At 39.7% G+C, this 22,723-nt stretch overlaps 1 protein-coding gene across 1 annotated transcript; it reads left to right on the top strand.

Moving 5' to 3' along the window:
• Window positions 1-679: 679 nt before the first annotated feature.
• LOC137272947 (uncharacterized) lies at window positions 680-16,076 on the top strand. Its single transcript, XM_067805373.1, has 12 exons — window positions 680-795; window positions 5,057-5,137; window positions 5,494-5,554; window positions 6,042-6,196; window positions 6,690-6,787; window positions 7,372-7,458; window positions 7,762-7,866; window positions 8,384-8,464; window positions 8,949-9,092; window positions 9,693-9,884; window positions 13,808-14,003; window positions 14,575-16,076. The coding sequence occupies exons 1-12, from the start codon at window positions 684-686 to the stop codon at window positions 16,074-16,076; spliced, it is 2,814 nt and encodes a 937-aa protein (XP_067661474.1). The 5' UTR covers window positions 680-683.
• The last annotated feature ends 6,647 nt before the right edge of the window (window positions 16,077-22,723 follow it).

The raw sequence follows: 22,723 nt of genomic DNA, 5'->3' as shown, positions 1-22,723 counted from the left end.
CCAGAAGATTCGTCATTTTGAGTTATGAAAAGCACACTCCGGCGCATGGAACTCTGGGTAGGAGAGTGGTGTTTGTTATGAATGGAAATATAGTTTCGTCACAACGTGACGTAATTGAGAGGTCATCGGTTATCCAATCAAGTCGTGAAAATTTCAGGTCAAGTTGTCACGACACAGGTCACCCTGACATTCGTGTGACGTACGAAATGAGTATGCACCTACCAATACGTTGACCACGTGGTTAATAAAAAAAACAATGTCACCAATGGAGATACCGCTAAAATGCTATGTAGTACCAGGGATAATCTACAACATCTATATTTAGGCTCCCTGTTAGTACAATGATTTGCAGACCATTGTGACGTCATCGCTTACGAAATGTTAATATTGAAATGACAGTGTAGTTTAATGGGACGAGTCGACGTCAGTATACTTTCACCGAACGCCCATACGTAAAGTTTGTATTTTATTCTGTGTATTTGTTTCAAACATATGTTCTTTTCCCAGTGTGTTAGGGTTTAATCTGTGTTTCTTTACTTTTAACTGTACAATGCAAGGCCGAGATTTTTGCGATACTGACTTAGCGTTGACATTTCTTAAAGTGCCATACATTAACATTAAAGGTTTCACCTGAGATGAAACCGTGTCTCTCCAAAGTTGTAAAAGTTACCTCCCTTAGAAAGATGGACGGTGTGGTGGGAAATCGCGTTCGTTTGGAACTCTTCGAAGGCGATGTATTCGAAGGCTACGTGCAAAATGTTAACAGAAATGTTGGGAAAATAACGCTTCAAAAGGGTTTGGATACATTTGATTTTTCAAAATATGTTTGTAAAAATTGTCAGTGTAACCTTGCACTGTTAGTGGCTGATGTGAAGCCACAAAATGATCACAGTTTTCGTGATATGCCCAGTACAGTAGCAGTCTATTTTGACGGTGAACAACTGTGATATTACATGTTTGCCATTGTCATGGCGCATAGCCGAACCGAATCTATTAATGATGATATCTGATATATTACTGAGCATTTTCACTCTCCACACCATGCAATGCTGCCCATTAATGGAGCTCCCTGCTTTAAAACCACAAATGTTTAAAGTTCGGGTAAAGACTTGCTGTTTGTATAAACAAATAATTGAGCCCTTCCTGTGATTGGCAGTAAATGTAGACATATGACCATGCTGTGGTTTTCCCACACAATAATCAATGTTTTCTTACTATTCATATTACCAACTACAAAATACTTACTCTTCAGTCAGGTCCCCCTAAGTAATGGAAGGAATTGCGGCAAATTTGAAGGAATTGCATCTCAAATGTAAACAAACGCAGCCCACTCGCGAAACAATTGCAGCGATATTGGTAGTTTAACGGTAATAACATGAACACAATGTTCCTATCGGAAACAATGTTGGTAATACCTGAAACAAGAGCGGCCATCTTCAGAGATTTCTCTGTCATTGACCACATGCAATTTGAAATTAGCACCTATAAGGCTTATACGCCATTATACAGAGAACCAGCTATGTGTATCGGCAGATGTATCAGCCAATGAAAAAATTCACTTCAAGGGCTCTGACTTGGTTTGGTATCTTGGGTCTTTCGTTTCGTGTATAGTAGACCCAAGTACAAAATACTGCACTTCTGATATGTGACAGTATGCTTAGGATTTTGTTTATTAAATTTTTCATAATCAGCAATGCATACTATCTGTCATGAATAAATGATAATTGTGTTATAATTATGTTTGAATTTTTGTTTGCATTGGTTATTGTAAACCAAAAGTTACTGTGTTCTGTAATCTGATTGGTTGAAAAGCATGATTAAATGGTATTAGATTCCCGGAAACTGAGAGACTATTCACCGCGTATTGACACGGAAACAATTGTTTTGTTGAGTCATCAACAGTAGTGACGTCATTCAAATCATATTGTGACGTAAAGTTAGAATGACGTCACAAATGAGCAGCTCCCGATGCTACCATGGGAACCAGCTGAAACGGCCAGCTGATGACACTTCACTGCTGTATCCGTATTCGATGTAAACGAGTGCAGACACTAAAACCCTTTGGTTTACTTTTGTGTTTACAGTGTCGATAAACATCATGTGTTGGCCAATTTCCGGGTGTTATTGAGTATTTGAAGCACAGGAATATTTCATTTGAAACCTCCGGCTGACGCCGTCGGTTCCAAATGCATTCCCGTGCTTCAAATACTCAATAACACCAGGAAATTGGCCAACACATGATGTTTATCTCCTAAATATCACCAAAGTACTCATACATTTCCATGTTTGTTTTTGCCTTCACTGGAATTAAAAGTTGTCTAATTGTTAAAGACAAATTCTAACATGATTATTACCACATGCTCTTTCTGAAAAGGGTTTAATATTTACAAATTTGTTTCACTGAATATGCAAATAAAATGTATCTTTTTTAAAAAAACAAAACCAGCTACATTAAATCCGAATGCAGGAACTCCAAGATGACTTTATAAATGTTTCTCAAACTGAACTTTTGTGTTGCCATGTTGTCATACCCCAAGTGGTATATTGACTGAATTTGCTGAAAAATATATGAATGACCAGAAAAAAATATAGTCAGACTAAATTTTCCCTGTAGATGTGAAATATATGCCCAGTGTTAAAAAAAGTTGATTAGTTACATACAGATATAATATTATTGTTTTGAAACTTGTACCAATTTATAAGTACGTTTCATAAAGCTGTTAGAAGCGCACATACTATCACCACCACATCCTGTGAAATCAGAAATACACCAGTGAGAGCTGTTACGTTAACAAACGCACCTGCGTTATTTGATTGACTCACTGTCAATCACATGATTCTTACAAAGACTTCAAATTAGACAGCACAATTCTGTTTGCTATGTTCTTAGTACTTTCAATGTGACGACACATATTTTTCATGATTTTTTAAACAATAACATAATGCCATAAATGATTTAAGTAGTCTTGATTAATTATATCAAAGCACCGCACTCATTACGGACCTTCTGATTGGTTTGTTGTATTGTCACACGTAACAAGCATCTAGTGAGAGATGAGTCTTCTTGGAGATTACGGAAAGTGGCAAGTGGTGATGAATGTATCATTTAGCTTTGGAATCTCTTGCACTTTGTATATGTGTTGATGATGGCTTGTTGTTAAGAAACTTCTTTGATGGGCATTTTAGATAATGTTTTGAAATGGTTGACTTCTCACAACTGATGATTGCTTCATTACCAACAAACAATCGTTGAAAAATATTTTTCAGGTTTTGTAATTGAGGTTATTATTGCACATATGTATAACATGATGCATTGTGCTACTTTATAGTGATGATAGCCATGAACTTCCTGGAGTCTTCAAGAAATATTCAGTAATGACTTTTCAGTTACTGAAGAAAGTTTTCTAAGAATTAGATAAGTTTTCAGACCTTGACAACTTCAAGATTGGTTCCATTATCAAGTGTTTCAAAAGTTTAAACAGTAGTTGCAAAATCGTTTATGTTTGATAATGTTAAAAGTGATCGATTGCTTGGTTGCTTGGCCACTGTGACCAATCTTATGGGAACTAATGGGAACACCACTAATTTTAGAAGTTGAGTTGATGAATGTTGACATTTTTTATGGATATACTTCTTTAATTCTGTAAAAGATGACATTTTGACAAAATAAATGAAAAACAAATAGAGAGAAAATATATACATGGGTTGTTATTACAATAATAATCTTGCGGATGGGTTGCTTTTACATGAAATGAGTTTAATATTCAACACTTGTATAAGAGATTGAGTAAGTTGATTGGAAGCCAGTTAGGTGATATGCACGCACTGAATTAAGCTTATACGAGTAATGAAAAACTAGGTGAATGTTTTTACAAGGGATATGGTTGATATACATAGCTTGTGTGACATATCACATATAGTCGTATAGAAACAAATGATGTACATGAAATAATATTATGCATAATAGATGATGATAAACCCAAAGTCAATGTGTTCTGTAATCTGATTGGTTGAAAAACGTGATCAAATGGTATTAGATTCACGGAAACTGCAAGACTATTCCTTGCTTGCTTATTGTCATGTAAACAATTTTGTTGTTGTGTCATCAACAGTGGTGACATCATTCAAATCATATTGTGACATAAAGTTAGAATGACATCACAAATGAGCAACTCCAGATGCTACCATGGGAACCAGCTGAAACAACCAGCTGATGGCACTTCACAGCTGTACCCATACTCGATGTAAACGAGTGCAGACAGTAAAACCACTTTGGTTTACTTTTTTGTTTACAATGTCAATAAACATATGTGTTGGCCAATTTCCGGGTGTTATTGAGTATTTGGAGCATGGGAATATTTCATTTGAAACCTCCGGCTGACGTCGTCGGTTTCAAATGCATTCCTGTGTTTTAAATACTCACTAACACCCGGAAATTGGCCAACACATGATGTTTATCTCCTAATTACTTTATGAAGTGATGGTCAGCATTAGGAATGCAGTATGCTTCATCTCTGTTGATTGTTATGCACCAAAAGTATATGAATTTTGTTAGAGAACTTGTCTGTTTTAAGTGTGCGCTAGTAGTTCATCATGCATAAGACCAGGCCAGGGTTTGATTCCTCACATGGGTACAATGCGTGAAAGTGTTCCTGTCTTAATATTGCTGGAAAGCGGAGAAATTCTTGTTCATTCATTGACTCAAGTGAGCAAAGTTGCGTTGCGAACAAGTCTCCATGAATGCACAACAGCTACTTTGATCCCACCAAGCCTCATATTTTTTTCATATTGAAAAATCTATATCTCCCCTGGCTGTTGCATGTTACGTCATGTGATGATGATATTTATAACATGCTGACAGTGTTGTTTCACATGAATATATTGGAGTGAGTGTTGTGTAACCATTGCCAGATCTACAGTTGGAATCTGGATAGAGTGAAAATAAGGTTGGTACTTGGGAAGAAATTTTGAGTTCTCATGGGTGAAGCTGATTGTAAAAGCTGATTGTATCTGTGTTCTAGTCGACTCTGTGAAATTACCATCAACTTTGTTACAGTCACTTTGTGTGGGGCGGACTCTAGCAGTGATAAGAGATTGCAGGGACTGCAGCATTTTGATCACAAGGAAGTTAAAGACCGTGAGTTCAGTGTTTACATGATATTCAAATGGTGAACATTGTTTTTGTATGATGGTAATGATTTATTTACATTTTCGAAAAACAATAAATACTCCCCTGGATCCCCAAAATATACAATCAAGTTGTATGAATGATTTTGTAGCAAAGGTCCATAGGGTCTTGCAAACTAGGAGCATGTGGAAAAGTTTTCTTTGTGGCAGTTTTTATTCACTGAAAGTTCTTAGAATGTGATAATATATCAGACTGATGATATATTTAGTTCACTTTGAAAATTACTGCATTTTTACTGAACATACATAGTACATAATACAGTAGAGGACTGTTTTGAACATATATCTGGGTTTGTTTCTTTTCAGTCGAAATATTTGAAGATTTTGACAGCAGCCTAAAACAAACCACATTCATTTCAAATAAACGGTAAGACCATTAAAGTGTTTTTCAATTAAAACATTTATTATTTATGATCATGGTTGCATTGAGTTATTACTGACAGTGACAGCTATATAGCTAGAATATTGCTGAGTGTGGCGTTAACATGTTAACTGCCACCACAAGTCTCCTTGTCATGTCAATGTCACTACGAGTTGTCTTGTAGCTTCATCAGTGGCATTTGAAACAAGTTTCACTAGTTTGCAAACAGGCACAAGAAGCACCCATCTCCTGGCGGTAACAACAGAATCATGAGAGGCAGTCAACATGTTAAGCAATGAAAAGATACTCACTATGCAAACAATTGCAGTATTCTGATTTGATGGTTGTTTAAGAATCTTAAAACTGTGATCTTGTGGATTTTTTGTAACTGTTGTCAGACTTTCCTCTCACATGGAGCTAACACGTTTATGTGAGACATGTTCTGCGAGAAAATAAATCTCTTACGCATTCACAATGTGTATTCTTTACCAAGGGAATATGGACCACGACTAACTCGAAATAAGGACACACCACGTCATCTGCTGAGAGCAAAGAATGTGTCATCAGAAAATCTTATCCTCCAGAAATCTGTGTCCAGCGGAGATGAGAACAGGGACAGACAACTCCGCTGTGACACAGCAGGATCATGTATGTTGTGTATTGATTCTTCTTAGAAGCAGTCAGACGCTGGAGCAGTAAGGAAAGATAACGATATACAGATGAACAAGTTCCTTATAGCAAGCTCTTCTAGCAGTAAGGAAGGATAATGATATACAGATGAACAACTTCCTCAGCAAGCTCTTATAGCAGTATGGAATTTAATCATCTAAATATAGTTATCCTTCTGTATTGATTCTTGTTCAGCAATATTTTACTCTTCAAGTCACTGGACAGATCATTTTACTGTTTCATGTATACAGACATCTATAATAACTTGCCTTGCCGTGATATTGCCTTAATTTCTAAAGGCAGCATTAAGCCTTAATGACTCAGTTACTCGCTGTGAACATACTTTGTGACTTACCTGATTGAGTTTTATCATACAATCAATCATGACACATATACCTAACAGTTTGCTTACTCTATCCTAGTACTTGATCAAGTCTTTATAGATGACAAATTTGTTTTGTCTTTTGTTCAGTGAAGAGCTCCGACTACGATTCTAGCAGTGATGTTGGAGAGGGAACTAATGGCGACTTTCATATCATTGACAAGTTGGATGAAGTGTTCCGTGAAGCAGTGAGTTGATACTCCTTAGGAGATACTGCCTTTTGATTGGTTTACATTTTCAGGTTATCTCAACAAAGGGTCAAAATCATGAAACAAAGAAATGGCTCATTTTCAGTTGGTCATTAATGATGTTGGTTTGAGTTACTGTGTTAGTATGTTGTTCTATGGAATAATGAAATGGTAGAATCAACAACAAAAGTCAGATAATGTTTGCTTAACATTTGACATTTTTAATCATAAATAATTCTATGCATATCCATAATTGTGTCACTATGTGGCCATTACCAACACCTTGTGTTGTAGAGAGGACAAAGCAGTCTCCATTTGAAACAGGGAGGGTGGGGTAGCCTAGTGGTTAAAGCATTTCCTTGACTTGTCAAAGACCCATGTTCAGTTCTACACATGGGTATAATATGTGAAGCCCATTTCTGGTATCCCCTGCCGTGATATATCTGGAAGAGTGCTAAGAACAGCATAAAACTAAACCCATTCACTCAATCCAATGGAAACTTCTCAGATCCCAGTGGTTTCACTTCAGAAACCCATGATGTTCGTTGTCTAAGTATGTCAGTATGTTTTTCTATGTTTCTTAGATTGAGTACATCCAAGTACAGAAGGTCATTGGTGTGGGCTTGGAGGGTGTATGCATCGGGAGAGATGGGACTTTGTGCTGGCTTCAGGTATGCTCATTGTTTCACAAGATACCTGTGAAAACCCTGTGTTAGAATTGGTCTCCAACAACTAACAATAAAATAAGAGAGGCACGTTAAAATTTACACCACCCTGTTTTAACTCCATTTTGTACCACATGATTGTAAAACCACAACTGTCCTGTGTGTATCTTAACTCTGAAGTAACTGTTTGTTGTCATGGTTACACCATTCCCACTGTCTTATTATTTGCTTAATGGCAAATTTATCAATCTATGGTGCGTAAACTCACAGTTTACTAAAACTTACCATAATGTGTTGCCATGGTTACAGGTATCTACAAAGGAGGAGATTTTCCTCTTTGATGTCCTTTCACTCAGACATGAGTGCTTCCAGCATGGACTGCAGAAAATCATGGAATCTGGCACAATTCTCAAGGTAGATCATCTCACACAAGAGTATTTTGTCTTTGATAAGTAGTTAGAAATTCAAGGTACATGAAAACAAAACTTTATCTGAATAGTATATGTTAATGTATGTAACATATCTTTGATAGCTATTGCCAACTTGTTTGACATATGTCAGTGTATCCTAACTGTGTGATAGGTTCGTACTCTTGATGTTAATCACTGGATTGTCTGGCCCAGACTTGATTATTTACAGACCGCTTCCAAATAGCTGAAATATTGGTGAGTGTTAGAGCTGACAAACAAGTAAAACTTGATCTTCAGTAACCTATGTCTGTCATAAGAGGCAGCCAATGGGATAGGGTGGTCATGCTCGCTGACTTGATTGACACGTCATCATATCACACCTGCGTAGATTGATGCTCATGCTGTTGATCACTGGATTGTCTGTGAGTTATTTTTGAGATCACTGCCATGCAGTTGGCGATAAACCACAAACGATACAAAACAATCTTGTTTGTCATGATTTGTGTTTCACAAATTTTCAGGTGATGCATGACTGTCGCCAGCCATCAGATTTGTTGTACCATCAGTTCGGTGTGGAACTGGTGAATGTGTTCGACACTCAGGTGAGACTTTCTGTTGAAGACATGTGTCCATGTAACCATGGTATACATTAACTGAGGTAAACGTATTAAAATTAGCTGTAAGCTGTTGAAACAGATGCATGGTGAAATACTGGTGTGAAATAAACATATCGGCCATTTTGACAGTTCAGTATTGCAGATGTATTATCTAATGCAGTCAGTGTGATTAACACCTGTGGTCGTCAGCCACCCGCACTTGTCGTAAGAGTGGACTTGTGGGATTGGGTGGCGAGACTCGCTGACTTGGTTGACTCTTGTGATTGTTTATCAGTTGATGAGATTGATGCTCATGTTGTTAATCAGTGGATTTTCTCGTCCAGATAACGTGACATTTGCTGAGTGAGTCATTATGCAATAAACAAAAAATGTGACAGACACACTGATGTAGATCTGATTGGAATGTCCTGGTCTAATGTACATGATTTCCACTGTAGTTATGTTGTTTAGTGTTTCACATGTGTTATAGGTGGCTGCTGTTATCATCTATCGGATGGAGCACAATGGTGACTACCCCCGCTATGTGGAGAGTCAGCATAGTCTTGTCCTCACAGAACTTAACAAGCCTCTCACTGACATTCAGATCATCAGGTACAGGGAGTCACACCAGAAGGTATGGCAACTAGGGGAGAGAGTCAGCAACAGCTAATGCTCATTGATGTGACTGGGGATATCTTATTTAACATCCCATACCGGCTATAACTGGATATCATTTGGAAGAGATCAAGAAATAGATACTTGTAAAATGAAATTGATTCACAATGCTTTGTGGACCACTGTGACATCAGTTACCAAGGTGTCAGGATCAAATGACATCGCTAATCTGTCAGGTAGATACTTCTACAAAGAAATAGTATCACAATTCTTTGCTTAAAGCTTGTGACATCATCAGTTACCAAGATGACACGATCCAATAACAGCACCGATCTGTCACTGAAGTGAGCTTGATGTATTTTTGTGATGTTGGATCATGGATAAAATACCAGCCTTGGAGTTTTAAACCGATGTAGACTTGATATATATGATATCAAAAGACATGGGTATGACATTCTCTTTATGTTCCTTAACATTCAGATTGTGTATCAGTTGGGTGACTTTATATTTTCCAGGGTAAGCAGCTGTGCAGTTTATCTGAAGTTGTTACCATTGGTATTAATCCTGTAAATGTGTTATTCTGTTGCCAGTTTGTTGCACATGTGACCTAACTTTTCAGGAAGACCAAGAGGTGTGGTGTCAGCGTCCTGCCCCCCTCCACGTACTGACTGCTGCAGCAATGCAGGTGAAGCACCTGTTGCCGCTGCGGATGAAGTTGATGGAGAAACTGCTGAAGGAGGTGACGGTGGGGACGGAGATCTACTTGGGATACATCCGAGATGCGTCCACTGAGGACTCCAAGAGAGGGCTGGTCAGTAGAATGATTATTGATAAATTGCCAGCAATTGTTGAAACATCAAGTATAATCAGGATGTGACTTTGGTTGTAAACAAGGTGTGATTATAAGACAAATTTTTCTTTATCCTGACTCTTGCTTATTTATGCTCATTATGTTTATCTCCTCCCCCTATGTAAAGACAGTGAAACACTTGAAATGCCTTGAAGTTCCCTTTTATCTAAAGCAGACATACAATACACTTAGCCACCGGTACTAAATCATTGCTGAAACAACGTCTTCTACGAAGTCCTTCAGTGATGATATCATCCAACATGACGACTGTCACATCAATGACGAACCTCAACTACTGTGCCCTGAGGTACAGACAATCAGCACTCCTGATCAACATTCAGCATTTGTAAATCTATGTCAGCAACAAAAATGCAACCTTCAAAGAGTCTATGTTCTGTGCAGACATCTACAACATCTACACTCAACATGTAGCTGCTTTCAATGCAGTCTTTGGCCACCAGCCTCTTCATGCAACAATTCACTCACATGAATAATCAAATGGATTGTCGTTTTGAAGAGGATGGAAACATCAGTCTTCAGCTACAACTACAGTCGCCCTGCATGACAGTTAAAGGGGGCATGGTGGGCAAGCTGGCTAGGCACCAGGCTAGTGATCCAGCGAGGTGGAGGTGTGGGGATTGGGCCCACCTGTGACCGGGTGTAAAAACCTTGGAAGCAGTCTTGTGTGCATTCTCTTTCAGTGTTGTCACAACCCCTAGTGTACACCATACAACCCTGTGCACTTAAAAGAACCCACGAATCCGTTGGTATATGACCAGATGGTGGCCACATGAATATGTGCAAACACCCAGTTGCGGGTACAGCAACGTGCAGTGAACTTGGACAAAGTACTGTGACTATGTGTCCCAGTCCACCCAGCTGTGAATGGGTACCTCGTTAGGATGAGAGAGCCTCAATAAACTCAGTGCGCCAAGTGGCAGCAAGAGTTGTATACTCCCCAGGGAGTTGAGATTGAAATATGATGTGCTGTTGAGATTGACATCCAGTGATCGAGGGAAAAATACCAGCGCCTTGAGCATGCACTACTGCATGGATATGTGCGCTGTATAAATATCCTATGTCTTAAACAGCTGCATACGGTCCATCAGATGAAGAGGATGTATCCTATGCACGCTCCTGTTCATGGAAGTCATCACCGTCTGGTGTATCATCTTGACACAGTTTACAGGAAGCTCCCTCCCTCGACTTGCTGAGTGCCCACACTCATGGATTGCGCTACTGCTGCATGCATTCGTCTGCATCCCCCGTTTGTTGGAGATGGCGGCATTGTTCTTCCTCTTCATCAGATGTGGATACACATCGGATACATCTTCTGTGAATCTACAGTCATCCTGCATTATGGTTCAGCAGCTACTAATAGTTCCACTGAATGAAGAGGATGCATCGTGTGAACGCTCTCATTCACCAACTACATCCTCTGATTGTCACAGACGCCATCATAGTTCATCATCTGCATTGGATCTAGACTCCACACGCAGGCCTGTGTGGAAGCATTCACGACAACCTTTAGAGGGATGCATGCAGATAGGAAGATCACTCCGATGTTCGAGGCAGGTACAATGTTCAGTGAACCACCAAAGTTTTGACCACTTGCAAATGCATTCGCAGAAGATTAGTGATGACTCATTGGACTGCCGCCGGCCGACATCAGAGGGAAAAGAAGTTGTCTTCTCGGACTCAGAGATTATACCTTTAATTACTACTGGGCTCACTTCACTATCAAAGATAACAAAAACTTCGACATCTTGACCTTCCCTCCGTTTATGCCACTTCAGTATGAAGGGTTCCCCACAGGCTTCCAGGCTATGGCTTCAGATATCATCACACAGATATACATTCTTCACAGGAGCATACAAGCATGCATGAACGCATTCAGAGAATGCAAATTTTTCTACTAACCGACGCATGCGGAATCTGCATACCAAGGTTCACCATTTTAAGCCAGGAGATTCCAACTTCAAAGAGGATAAGATGATCTTATCTATACTACTTACTTCAAAGAAGGATCAACAATTAATCTCCAGGTATCTGGCACTTACATCAGGTTGTTGTGCACCAGCAGCAAGGAATTCAACAAGATTATTTGCAGCGCTTCACTGAACCTGGATGATTACTACTGTCATCCTGTACCAACATAGGGAAACATCTTGAGTGAATGAAGTCAAGGAGACAAAAGTTCAAGCGACTATTCATCCCAATCTCTACTGAGACACCTATGGAAGTAACCTGCAACACCATCCCAGTGTGGATGAGAGCTGTCATACTGAGGGCCTATAAAGCTCCGTGAGCTTCCAATCGCACGAAGTAAGGGCCTTGGCATCGACATTTGCTGTACATGGAAACTGCTCACTAACATCTACAATGGAGGGCTACGGGATATAGGATTGGAGGATGTCACTGGCAATTTGGGCCACTTTTTGTCACACAACAACTAACAGTTCCACTAAGGTGCTGAGTTTCCCTCATCCTTTTATCACGTGGCTTGTTGAGACTTAAAACGATCTGCGGAGTATAGTGGTTGAAAGTCCATGCGCACCTCTTGAAGAAGAACAGGACTGAACTGCCACCATCATAGTTCCCGAAGATGAGGTGTACTTGACATACTTGTATGGCAGTCAACAGAATCCAGATTGTCCTGACCCACCACTGTTTCCATCAGATACTGTAAGCATAATAAGCATGAGTCGGAATAAGGAAAAATTTGTAATTTTCTGAATAAAATTGATATTTTATATCATGGCATGGCTGGTCATGTGACTGTATTGGCAGGAAAGGGAGGCTTCTGGTGGGTGAGTGTATTGTACGGCCGCTTCAAGTAAAAGGGAACTTCAAGGGATTTCAAGTGTTCTACTATCTTAGCCTAGAGGAAGGAGATAAGCATTATAAGCATGAATCAGGATAAGTAAATAATATCAATTTTATCCAGAAAATTACATTTTTATTATTTTTATTTATTATTTTGTTCCAAATTGACAGTTCAAGATGTGTTTTCAGGTTTCATTTGATGCCATAATGTAAAACAGAACATTGTCTCATTTGCTCATTTCCAGTGAAATATGATCACTTGTACAACTCAGTAATATTAGTAATATTGTATTAGAGAAATGGCAATATGTTACTACCTGTTTGTGGACATTGTCAGCTGATTTGAGAAATAAATATAACCCTAGAACAATCTAGAATATACCTGGTCTTACCTCTGATCATACCTCAGCTGGAGTTGCATCCCTTTCCATTTCATTCCTATGCATGATTTATGAACAGGTCAGTGTGATTTTCTTTCAAACATAATCTGAACTCTACTGACAATTAATCATCATGCAGTTTGTGAGTTATATTCCGAAATATCTGCATCAATACTCATTTTGTGAATGTAATCTTGGAAACTTAAACTCGCATAATTTTTTCCTATACCCACATGATGATGGTAGATATGAAAGTATGGGCTATTCTGTCCAGTGATTGACTGCATCTGTCAACACAGTTAATATACAACGACATGAAGTCTACCAGGTCACTGAGGCCAATGGCAGGTGGGGAAGTCCAGTGGTTAAAACGTCACATTGAAGACCCAGGTTTGTCCTCCACATATGTAATGTGCCAATGTGTGAAGCCTATTTCTGATGCCCCTACTGTGTGATATTGCTTGAATATTGCTAAAAGTGGCATAAACTGTACTCACTCACTCACTCACTCACTCACTCACTCACTCACTCACTCACTCACTCACTCACTCCTCTGACCAACATAAGCTGCTGAGGACATAACTATTTTACGAAGATCCCACAATAGGTATTAAACAGGCCTTTGTCTTCGTTATATTTGAGTTTGGCAAGTACATAGACGTTATATTTTCCTTATAGACAATGCGCCACCTCCTCCCCCATGCCTTCCAGCATCTGACGACGCACATGGACTTCCTACGTCATAGGTACATGCATCCCAAACGGCAGCATGCACTTAGTCTTCAGAAGGATGAACATGGGTTTCACGAGAACTGTGAAGGTGTGAAGGATCCTTACTTAATAGCCAGTAAAGACTCTGTGTGGAAAGCTGCAGGTATGTGATTGATAATAAACTAAGTATTTGATATAATGCCTCAGATCGTGTGTGATAACCAATCAGACCGATTAATATTATCAAGACATTGACATGATCATGTGGAGAAGTCTTAGTTTGATAGCTAGTTGAAAGAAGATACAGTCTCTGTTCTAGTTATGAATTAGACTTTCATACTTCTGTTTCTGTAAATGATGACATCATATGTGTAAACAATTTGAAAATACGACCAGTCAAGTCATAAACTCAAACATATTTCCAGAGATTTTAGACTGGTGGTTTGAATTTTGTTTGTTTTTCAGTTGATTGCAGCACTTGTATTGTCAAGCAATATGATGGTCATTTGTGAAAAGATAATCCAATCATTAACGTCATAAAAATCAATCTGTCAATCTCGTATCATGGCCTGCATTAACCAAGTCTGGCCATCCGATCCCAAAAGTCACCTCTTACGACAAGCATCGGTTGTTGAAGACAGATTCTGAATTTGATATTCATCAGAAATGATGGCATTGACTAAAGTAATGTTGAGCACAAAACTGAAACTGTTTCTGGTCTTTGTCCTTCGCAGATCACAGGCGTAGAAGCGATGGAGACTCCAGTTCGTCTCATCCAGCCTTTCCTTGTGCCAAGGAACGTAGGAGTCTGCCCAGCATGGTCAATTCACTGTCCTCTGCCACACACTCCATGCGTGGACACTGTATTCCTCGAGGACCATCAGAAGTCCGGAGGCCTAACACGATGACAGACAGTCAAACCTTAACAGACAAATCAAATCTAAAAGAAGCTAAACATGGACACAGCAATCATCGAGGACCAACTGAAGTACGGAGGCCTAAGACATTGACACAAGATCAAATAGATGGACACGATCTGCCTAAAGCCACACATGAACACAGTGCAGCGCCAAATTTGACTGAAGTCCAGATACCTACAACACTGCAACATGGCCCCACCAACAGATATGATCTACCCTCAGATTCACAAGTCTGGAGACCTCAAGATGAAAGTGATGAAATTGTTTGTTATGAACCTGAAACACAGACACATGGACAACCAGATTTAATCAGACTAGAGAGCAAGGTTGTTAAGGAGGGCTCAGAGTTTCAGACCAGTCTCAAGACTAAGGTTGACACTGTACGGGATGAGAGAATTGCATTTATACCTGCTGGGTGCTTACAGAATAATCTGAGGAAAAACAGGAGACATCGACGGCACTGTTCAGACTCTGACATGGAGGAACCGATTCAGATTGGAAATTACTCCTGCCCCGAAGATACTGATGGTGATGATTCTTTTAGTTGTATTCCATCCAGAGAGTCATTGGGGAGACATCATGTCACTGAACATGTAGGTTCTGTCAGACAGTACATTGGAGCTGGTCCTGAGAAGACCCAATGCCAGACAGATTCATCTGGGTCTGACAAGGGTAAGATGGTTGGTTATGTTGGGGTTAAGAGTGAAATTCCCAATCTTTGCTATAATATAGGACGGCAGCTTGAAGAACCTTCAACTGGAAGTGACAGTAGCCTCTCTGAAGCACTACCTCGAAACAAAAACCAAATCAAACAAGACAGTCATACCACAGACAGTGATCAATCCCTTCCATCGGTAAGCAAAATTCAAATCAACACAGCTCTGCCTCCAGGTATTGGCCGAGGGCTTCGTCGGCTTGTCTCACCAGAAAGCTCTCAGTCTAGTGTTTCCTCTGAGCCCTCCACAATGAAGTCACTTCAATCAGCATTAAGTCCACCTCCTTCTCAAGAATACCTCAAAAGCGTCCATGCTCCTGAAGCAAGATCCTCTTTCACCTCTACTCCTGAGAGTACCAACACAACCAGCCTGACCTCAAAGGTGCGAAATGATCTCACCCGAACATCACCCTATAGCAGACAAGCACAGCTACAAGAGACTTCCATAACCACAGAGACCTCCTTTCTCAGTTCTTCATCAACCAATGACCCATCCTCACCTTCACATGTCTCTGATCGAGAGTCTAGCTCCAGTGAAAAAGCATCACCTCCCATTTCATTTGACCGCCTAGTGAAACGGTTTAATTCAAAACGGTTTTAAGTTTGTTTTACTGATTTTAGAAAATTTGTTTAACATGGTATACTGTTTTCAGTTTTAAAATCTAGGTTGCCAGTGTTATATTTTAAGTATTTACCACCCCTGAGCATACATTACTTTTAGAAGCTTATCATTACCGTGGTAACAGATCCTCCTGAAGATGTTTTTTTATCAGTTTGTTGAACTGTTTAAAGTTATAATGCAGTATGTATTACTTAAACAGTATACCACTCTTGTTAAAGGTTATCTTACAATACTAAGACGTTCAAAGGGAGGAGTCACACCATCAATCTACATGACTACTATCGCCTTGTAACAGTACCATATATGTGCTACATGCCCTATAGCTATTGGCTGCCATTATTTAGTAACTTGCATTTATTGCCTGGTTTGTGTGTTGATGAAGTGTCTTGTTCATGAAAGAATTTGCAGCTATGCTCATTTTGTACAGGATGACCCTATTTTTATAGACCACAAAAAAACACTGTGCATTTTATACTTGCCCAATATTTGTATCCTTCCCAAAATTTGTACCATTATTCAATATTTGTATTTTTGTATGACAGTTTATGATTACTTAGAGAATGTAGTTATGCAATTCATGAATAGGGCAGGATTGTGGTGTCTGTTAATGTACTACTGCTACTGCTTCTGCTGCAGCAGCTACTACTACTACTACTACTACTACTACTACTACTACTACTACTACTACTACTACTACTACTACTACTACTACTACTACTCTGCGCATGTTTTGTCTTGCAACTGGCAAGATGGCTGTAGATCTAGTATACATATCACTCTAGCCATGAAAATGCCTACATACTTTCATCAGTGAATGGTAGCTTAGACAGGAAATAAGTTATTGATTGTCATATTCGTTCCAATAATTCCAAAATGCAGCTTCTTCATTAGACTGCTTCAAGTATAAACAAGCCATCCTCTGATGTATTTTTCATTCTGTAGTTAGTGGGTTTAGTTTTAGTCCACACTCAGCAATATTCAGACGTCAATTTTACAGCAGCTGGGGAGCCCTAGCATTCTGTGTAAGATAAGCCAGAGGCCATTAACTAGAAGCACTAGGTTATACTATGAAATACCTCTATGTACATCCACTAAAGTAACTCCAGGAATTGTCACACTACGCAAGTTTTTATCATGCTGCTGATTTTTACTTATCTATTTTTTATAACAATGTAAGATAGTTATTCACAACATGTCCTGACCAAAACCTTTTCAAAGTGATGACTGTCATTTGTAGAATATTTTGTTAGTTTGATTGTTGTTTAACACAACACTCAGCAATATTCCATCTATATGATGGCAGCCTGTAAATAACTGAATCTGGACCAGACAGTCAAGTGTTCAACAGCATGAGCAATGATCTACACAACTGGGTATAAGTTGTGGGAGGAATTGCATATGGAGAAAAGGAAAATGTGCGGACATAGCACCCTCTCCTTGGTCCAAGGTATTTTCATCTTATTAGCCACTGAGCTGATCCGAATTTTGATGTTTTTGTCTGATATCAAAATCATGGTGCCTTATTTGTTCTTTAGTGCCAACATTCTTGCAGGGATACTGCTCTATGTGTGCAGACTTTTGAATTGTCCATCATCTCAAAACTCAACTTTGTCATCAGTCGCAAATACTTATTTCCATCAGGGTTGTACATGCTCAAGAATTGGATGAGATATTTGAAGTACATCAATACTAATTGAAGATCTTATTCTGAATGGCTTATTAGATGCAACATATATTACATTTGGATATTTTGGATTGCATGTTCTTACATCTTTCTAAAAGGTATTGTGTCATCACAGTTTTTGACCATGGGTGATGTGTCAGTTTACAGAAGGATACACAAGATATGCGAGTGTTAGTGGAAACTTTGATGGGTTAGATAACTGTCTTTATATGCTGGTTGTAAGGTGACAAGCTCTAGAGAAAGTGCAATCTCCAACATACCCATAGAATTTACCGTCTTTTTTTTTCGATTATCTGATTTATTATTGGTCACATGTAGTTTGTCGGCATTGTGTGGTAAATGATTCACACAGATTCAAACAATTTGATGTGTTTCCTTTTAATGTGATGATGTTTTGCAAACTAGGTGCTTTCCACATCATTTCAGGAAAGTCACCTCTACCTACTGGCAAACAAGGATAGGTTGGACAGGCATTGAAAACATGTTTGCGAGAAGTAGGTGGTGCCCATTTGGTTCGTGAAAGGGAGAACAGATACATTCTAGTGCACATGTAGTGTATGATGAAAGTGATTCTGTGCATAGCTGCTGAGACAGGCCACATGCTCTAGCCATCACACTACACTCAATCACAGACAACTTGGGGCTCACAATAGCAGCACTCATACGTGCTGATACATTTTACCCTTTTTTGCCAGTAGAAATAATTCACGAAGTCTTTCAAGTGGTATTAATATACAGTAGGAAAACTTGCCGACTCTCATTGTTGACGTTATGAGGGTTGGCTGAAAAGTTCTAAGCCTCACTGTGAAAAAAAGTTACAAAGTCCATGTTTGTAATTTATTTTTCTACATAGTCCCCTTCCAAGTTCACACACTTTTGCCAGCGATGCTGCAAGGCCCGAATCCTGGTCAGGAAGAAATCTTCTTCAGCTACCCTAAAAAAGTCAGTCACAGCAGAAATGACGTCATCATTACTTGCAAAATGGCGACCAGCGAGTTCCTTTTTCATTTTGGGGAACAGGTGGAAGTCAGAAGGAGCCAAATCAGGTGAATAAGGAGGATGGTCAATGAGTTCAAAGCCACAATCGCGGATTGTTGACATGGCCACCACCGATTTGTGAACAGGCGCATTGTCTTGGTGGGTGAGGACACCTTTAGCGATCATCCCTTGTCGTTTTGCTTTGATTGCTTCTCACAACTGGTTCAGTAGATCAGCATAGTATCTGCCGTTGATAGTTTGACCTTTTTCAAAATAATCAGTGAGCAGAATACCCCTGGAATCCCAAAAGACTGATGCCATCACCTTTCCAGCTGAAGGAACAGACTTGGCTTTCTTCGGAGCTGGTGAATCAGGATGCTTCCACTGTTCTGACTGTAGTTTTGTTTCTGGTTGAAAGTGATGTATCCAGGTCTCATCCATGGTTACAAATCGTGCCACAAAATCATTGGGATCTGCTTCAAAACGACGCAAATTGTCAAGGGACGTCTGGAACCTGACACGTTTCTGTTCTGCTGTCAAGAGCTTTGGCACCCATCTTGCAGAAACTTTAGTCATTCCTAATTCGTTGGTGATAATATGCTCAACCCTCTCATGAGAGATGCCCACTACACTAGCAATATGTAGAGTAGTCAATCGTCGATCATCCATCAACATATTGAGCACTCGCGTGATGTTATCTGGAGTGGTTGCTGTTGAAGGCCTTCCTGAGCGTAGGTCATCATCAAGGCTTTGTCTGCCACGCTTAAATTCTGCAGCCCACTTCTTTACTGTGGAAAATGAAGCATCATCCCCTAGAGTGGAGACCATGTCAGCATGTATCTGTGCTGGGGACATCCCTTTCTTTTGCAAGTACTTGATGACTGCCCTGTATTCAGTTTTGTCCATTTCTGATGATTTCAGAGGGTAGGTTTACCAAAAGAGCTGTAGTTGAGATAAAACTATTAGTACGTTTGTAGTTCTTATGTCTATGATTCACTAAATGATTGTCCTCATTGGTGGCAAACACCTGTCTCTACCTGGTGGGGAAAAAACACTCAGACTGAGAACTTTTCAGCCAACCCTTGTAGCTAGGAAACTCATAGTTAAATATGTATTTGAATCATGACCAAAAGGATTTTGCATGACACAACTTTTTATAACGATTTCTTCAATGGAAGTGAGGTAGGGGTCGAAGTGACAATATTGAGGGATATATTTCTTGCTACATTCACATGGTAAACGCCCAGTCACCACTATGTAGATACAAGTCAGTCTTCTTCCTGTAAATGTTGTGAACGAGGATGACCATCGTTTTCACCATCACTAGCGTCGGACTCAAAACAAATAAAGCCTAGCAATTGTTTCTTCTTTGATGTCTGAGAAACAGTCACTACTTGAGGATGGGCAAACGGTGGGGGAGCTGACTAAAGCGCCAGGCTAGTGATCCAGCGAGGTTGAGGTGTTGGGATTGAGCCAACCTGAGACTGGGTGTAAGATACCTTAGAGTCAGTTTTGTGTGCAGATGCTTTCTGTGCTTTCACAATCCCAACTGTACTCGAAAGATCCCATGAATCTGTTGGTATATGACCTGATGGTGACCACATGAATACTTGCAAACACCTACTTGCGGGTACAGCAACGTGCAGTAAGCTTGGACAAAGTACTGTGACTATGTGTCCCAGTCCACCAAGCTGTGAATATGGTATCTCGTTAGGATGAGAGAGCCATAATAAACTTGGTGCGCCTAGTGGCAGCAAGAATGGTATACTCCCCAGGTAGTTGAGATTTGATAATGTGATGTGACATTCAGATTGACATCCAGTGATCCAGGGAAACAAATACCAATGCCTTGAGCAAGCACTTGTTGCCTGGGTATGTGTGCTATATAAATAACCAGTAATAGTAATAATAATGATAAGTTATAACTCAGAAGCTAGGCAAAGCAGGAGACAGTAGAGTATGAAAACATAAAACTTTCTTTTTGTCATTGATTGTCATGACTTCAGGTCTAGACACACCTGTAAAGAAGATAATTTACACCAGGAAATGTACAATAATTCTACAGCGGCACATGTAGGCATACCTCACATTATGTCATGGAGATGCACCCCTTTGGTAGGTTGTAATTTTGTTCACAGAAGAGAATTGTGCTCTGTTGTCAAAAAGAACTATTTAAGGTAAAGTTAAATGTTGAAATGAGTTGTTAAAATGAGTTCATTTCATTTATAAGGATTTCAAAACGTGATTTATATAATTGTACCCAATAGAGGATATATTTTCGTTAAAAATGGCTTTGCAAACTCAAAACTACTTTCTACTGGTAGTAGGATTTTGCATGACATAGCTTATATGAGGGGATGTCAATAAGTTTTGAGCCTTGCATAGAAAAACACAAAACATTGGTATGAACCACATTTATTTTTCGACATAGTCCCCTTGTGAGTCAAGACACTTGTTCCGTCTTTTCTGCCAAGCACTGATGCCATCTCTGTAGAAGGCGCCATTTTGGTCCTCAAACCTAGCCTCAGTAGCAGCAATAATCTCATTATCATCCTGAAATCTACGACCACGCAAGTGTTTCTTGAGATTTGGGAACAGATGGTAATCACTTGGTGCCAGGTCTGGAGAGTAGGGGGGATGCGGCAAGATTTCGTACCCGCATTCTTGGACAGCAGTGGCTGCAAGGCGAGAGGTGTGTCCTGGAGCATTGTCTTGATGTAGAAGAATACCACGTCTTATCTTGCCCCGGCGCTTCTCCTTGATTGACTGTCGCACTTGCCTCAACAAGTTAGCATAATATTCCCCATTCATTGTTTTTCCTTTTGGTAAGTAATCTATGTGGATGACACCTTTGCTATCCCAGAAGACTGTCGCCATTACTTTCTGCGCTGATCTGGAGGCTTTGAACTTTTTGTTCCTGGAAGAAGTGACATGTTTCCATTCCATGGATTCTTGTTTGCTCTCAGGATCATAGTGGTGGATCCAGGTTTCATCACAGGTTTCTAGCCTAAAGTGAAAATCTTCTGGATTCTTGTTGTATCTGGTTAGCATGGAGTAGCTTATGGTGACCCTTGTTTGCTTCATTTCATCTGTAAGCATTCTTGGCACCCATCTTGCGCACATGACAAGATGTTCATGAAGAATTATCAAGATGGAAATGCCTGTGGTCTCCTCTAACTCATGGAGTGTGATTAGATGATTTTCCAGCACATGTCTGTGCACTCTGTCAATGTTTTCCTGACTAGTGCTTGTTGTTGGGCGACCTGGATGGGGGTCGTCTTCAAGACTCTCTCTACCATACTTAACTTCATTGGCCCATCGTTTGATGGTAGCAGATGAAGGGGAAGACTTCCCATAAACTGCTGAAAGCCTTTCTTCAATGTTCTTCGCCGAGTTTCCTTCAAGAACTAAAAACGTAATTACTGCTCTATACTCAATTTTATTCATTTTAACTGCCGTGAGGGGGGATCTCTTTCTGTCAATGTGAGCTGTTCAATAACTTCTGAGAGTAGGATACCTAAACTTATATATCACATCAGCTACACCCCAAGGTTCAACGTCGTACCATAGGCTGTGACACCTGGGTATGAAAAATGCTCAAGGCTCAAAACTTATTGACAACCCCTCGTATCATGCAATTTCTCTCTTGGGAGTAATTTTTTTTTCAGTTTTTAACTTGATGAATACGTCAAGAAATCATCAAAATGAAGAGCTTGTTGCACACTTTGTATACAACCAGCTGAAAATTCTTTGTCACATAACGTCACTTCCTGTTCACTGAAACACATCTGATGAGAGAGGTACGTAGCCTGTCTCTTGTTTTATTGGTAGGAAGGGGTTAAGCAGATGAGTTTTGGACAACTTTTAATCACTCTGTATTAAGCAGAAGCTTTTTAAGAATGAATTTGGTGTTCCGCTTACAGGGGCACTGATGCAGAGTGAATAATGTTTCTCATCAATGGTC

This window comes from Haliotis asinina, chromosome 2 (genome assembly GCF_037392515.1).
Source record: "Haliotis asinina isolate JCU_RB_2024 chromosome 2, JCU_Hal_asi_v2, whole genome shotgun sequence".
NCBI classification, from domain to species: Eukaryota; Metazoa; Mollusca; class Gastropoda; order Lepetellida; family Haliotidae; genus Haliotis; species Haliotis asinina.
The sequence above is the reverse complement of the archived record's forward strand: the minus strand, read 5'-3'. Positions and strand labels throughout refer to the sequence as shown.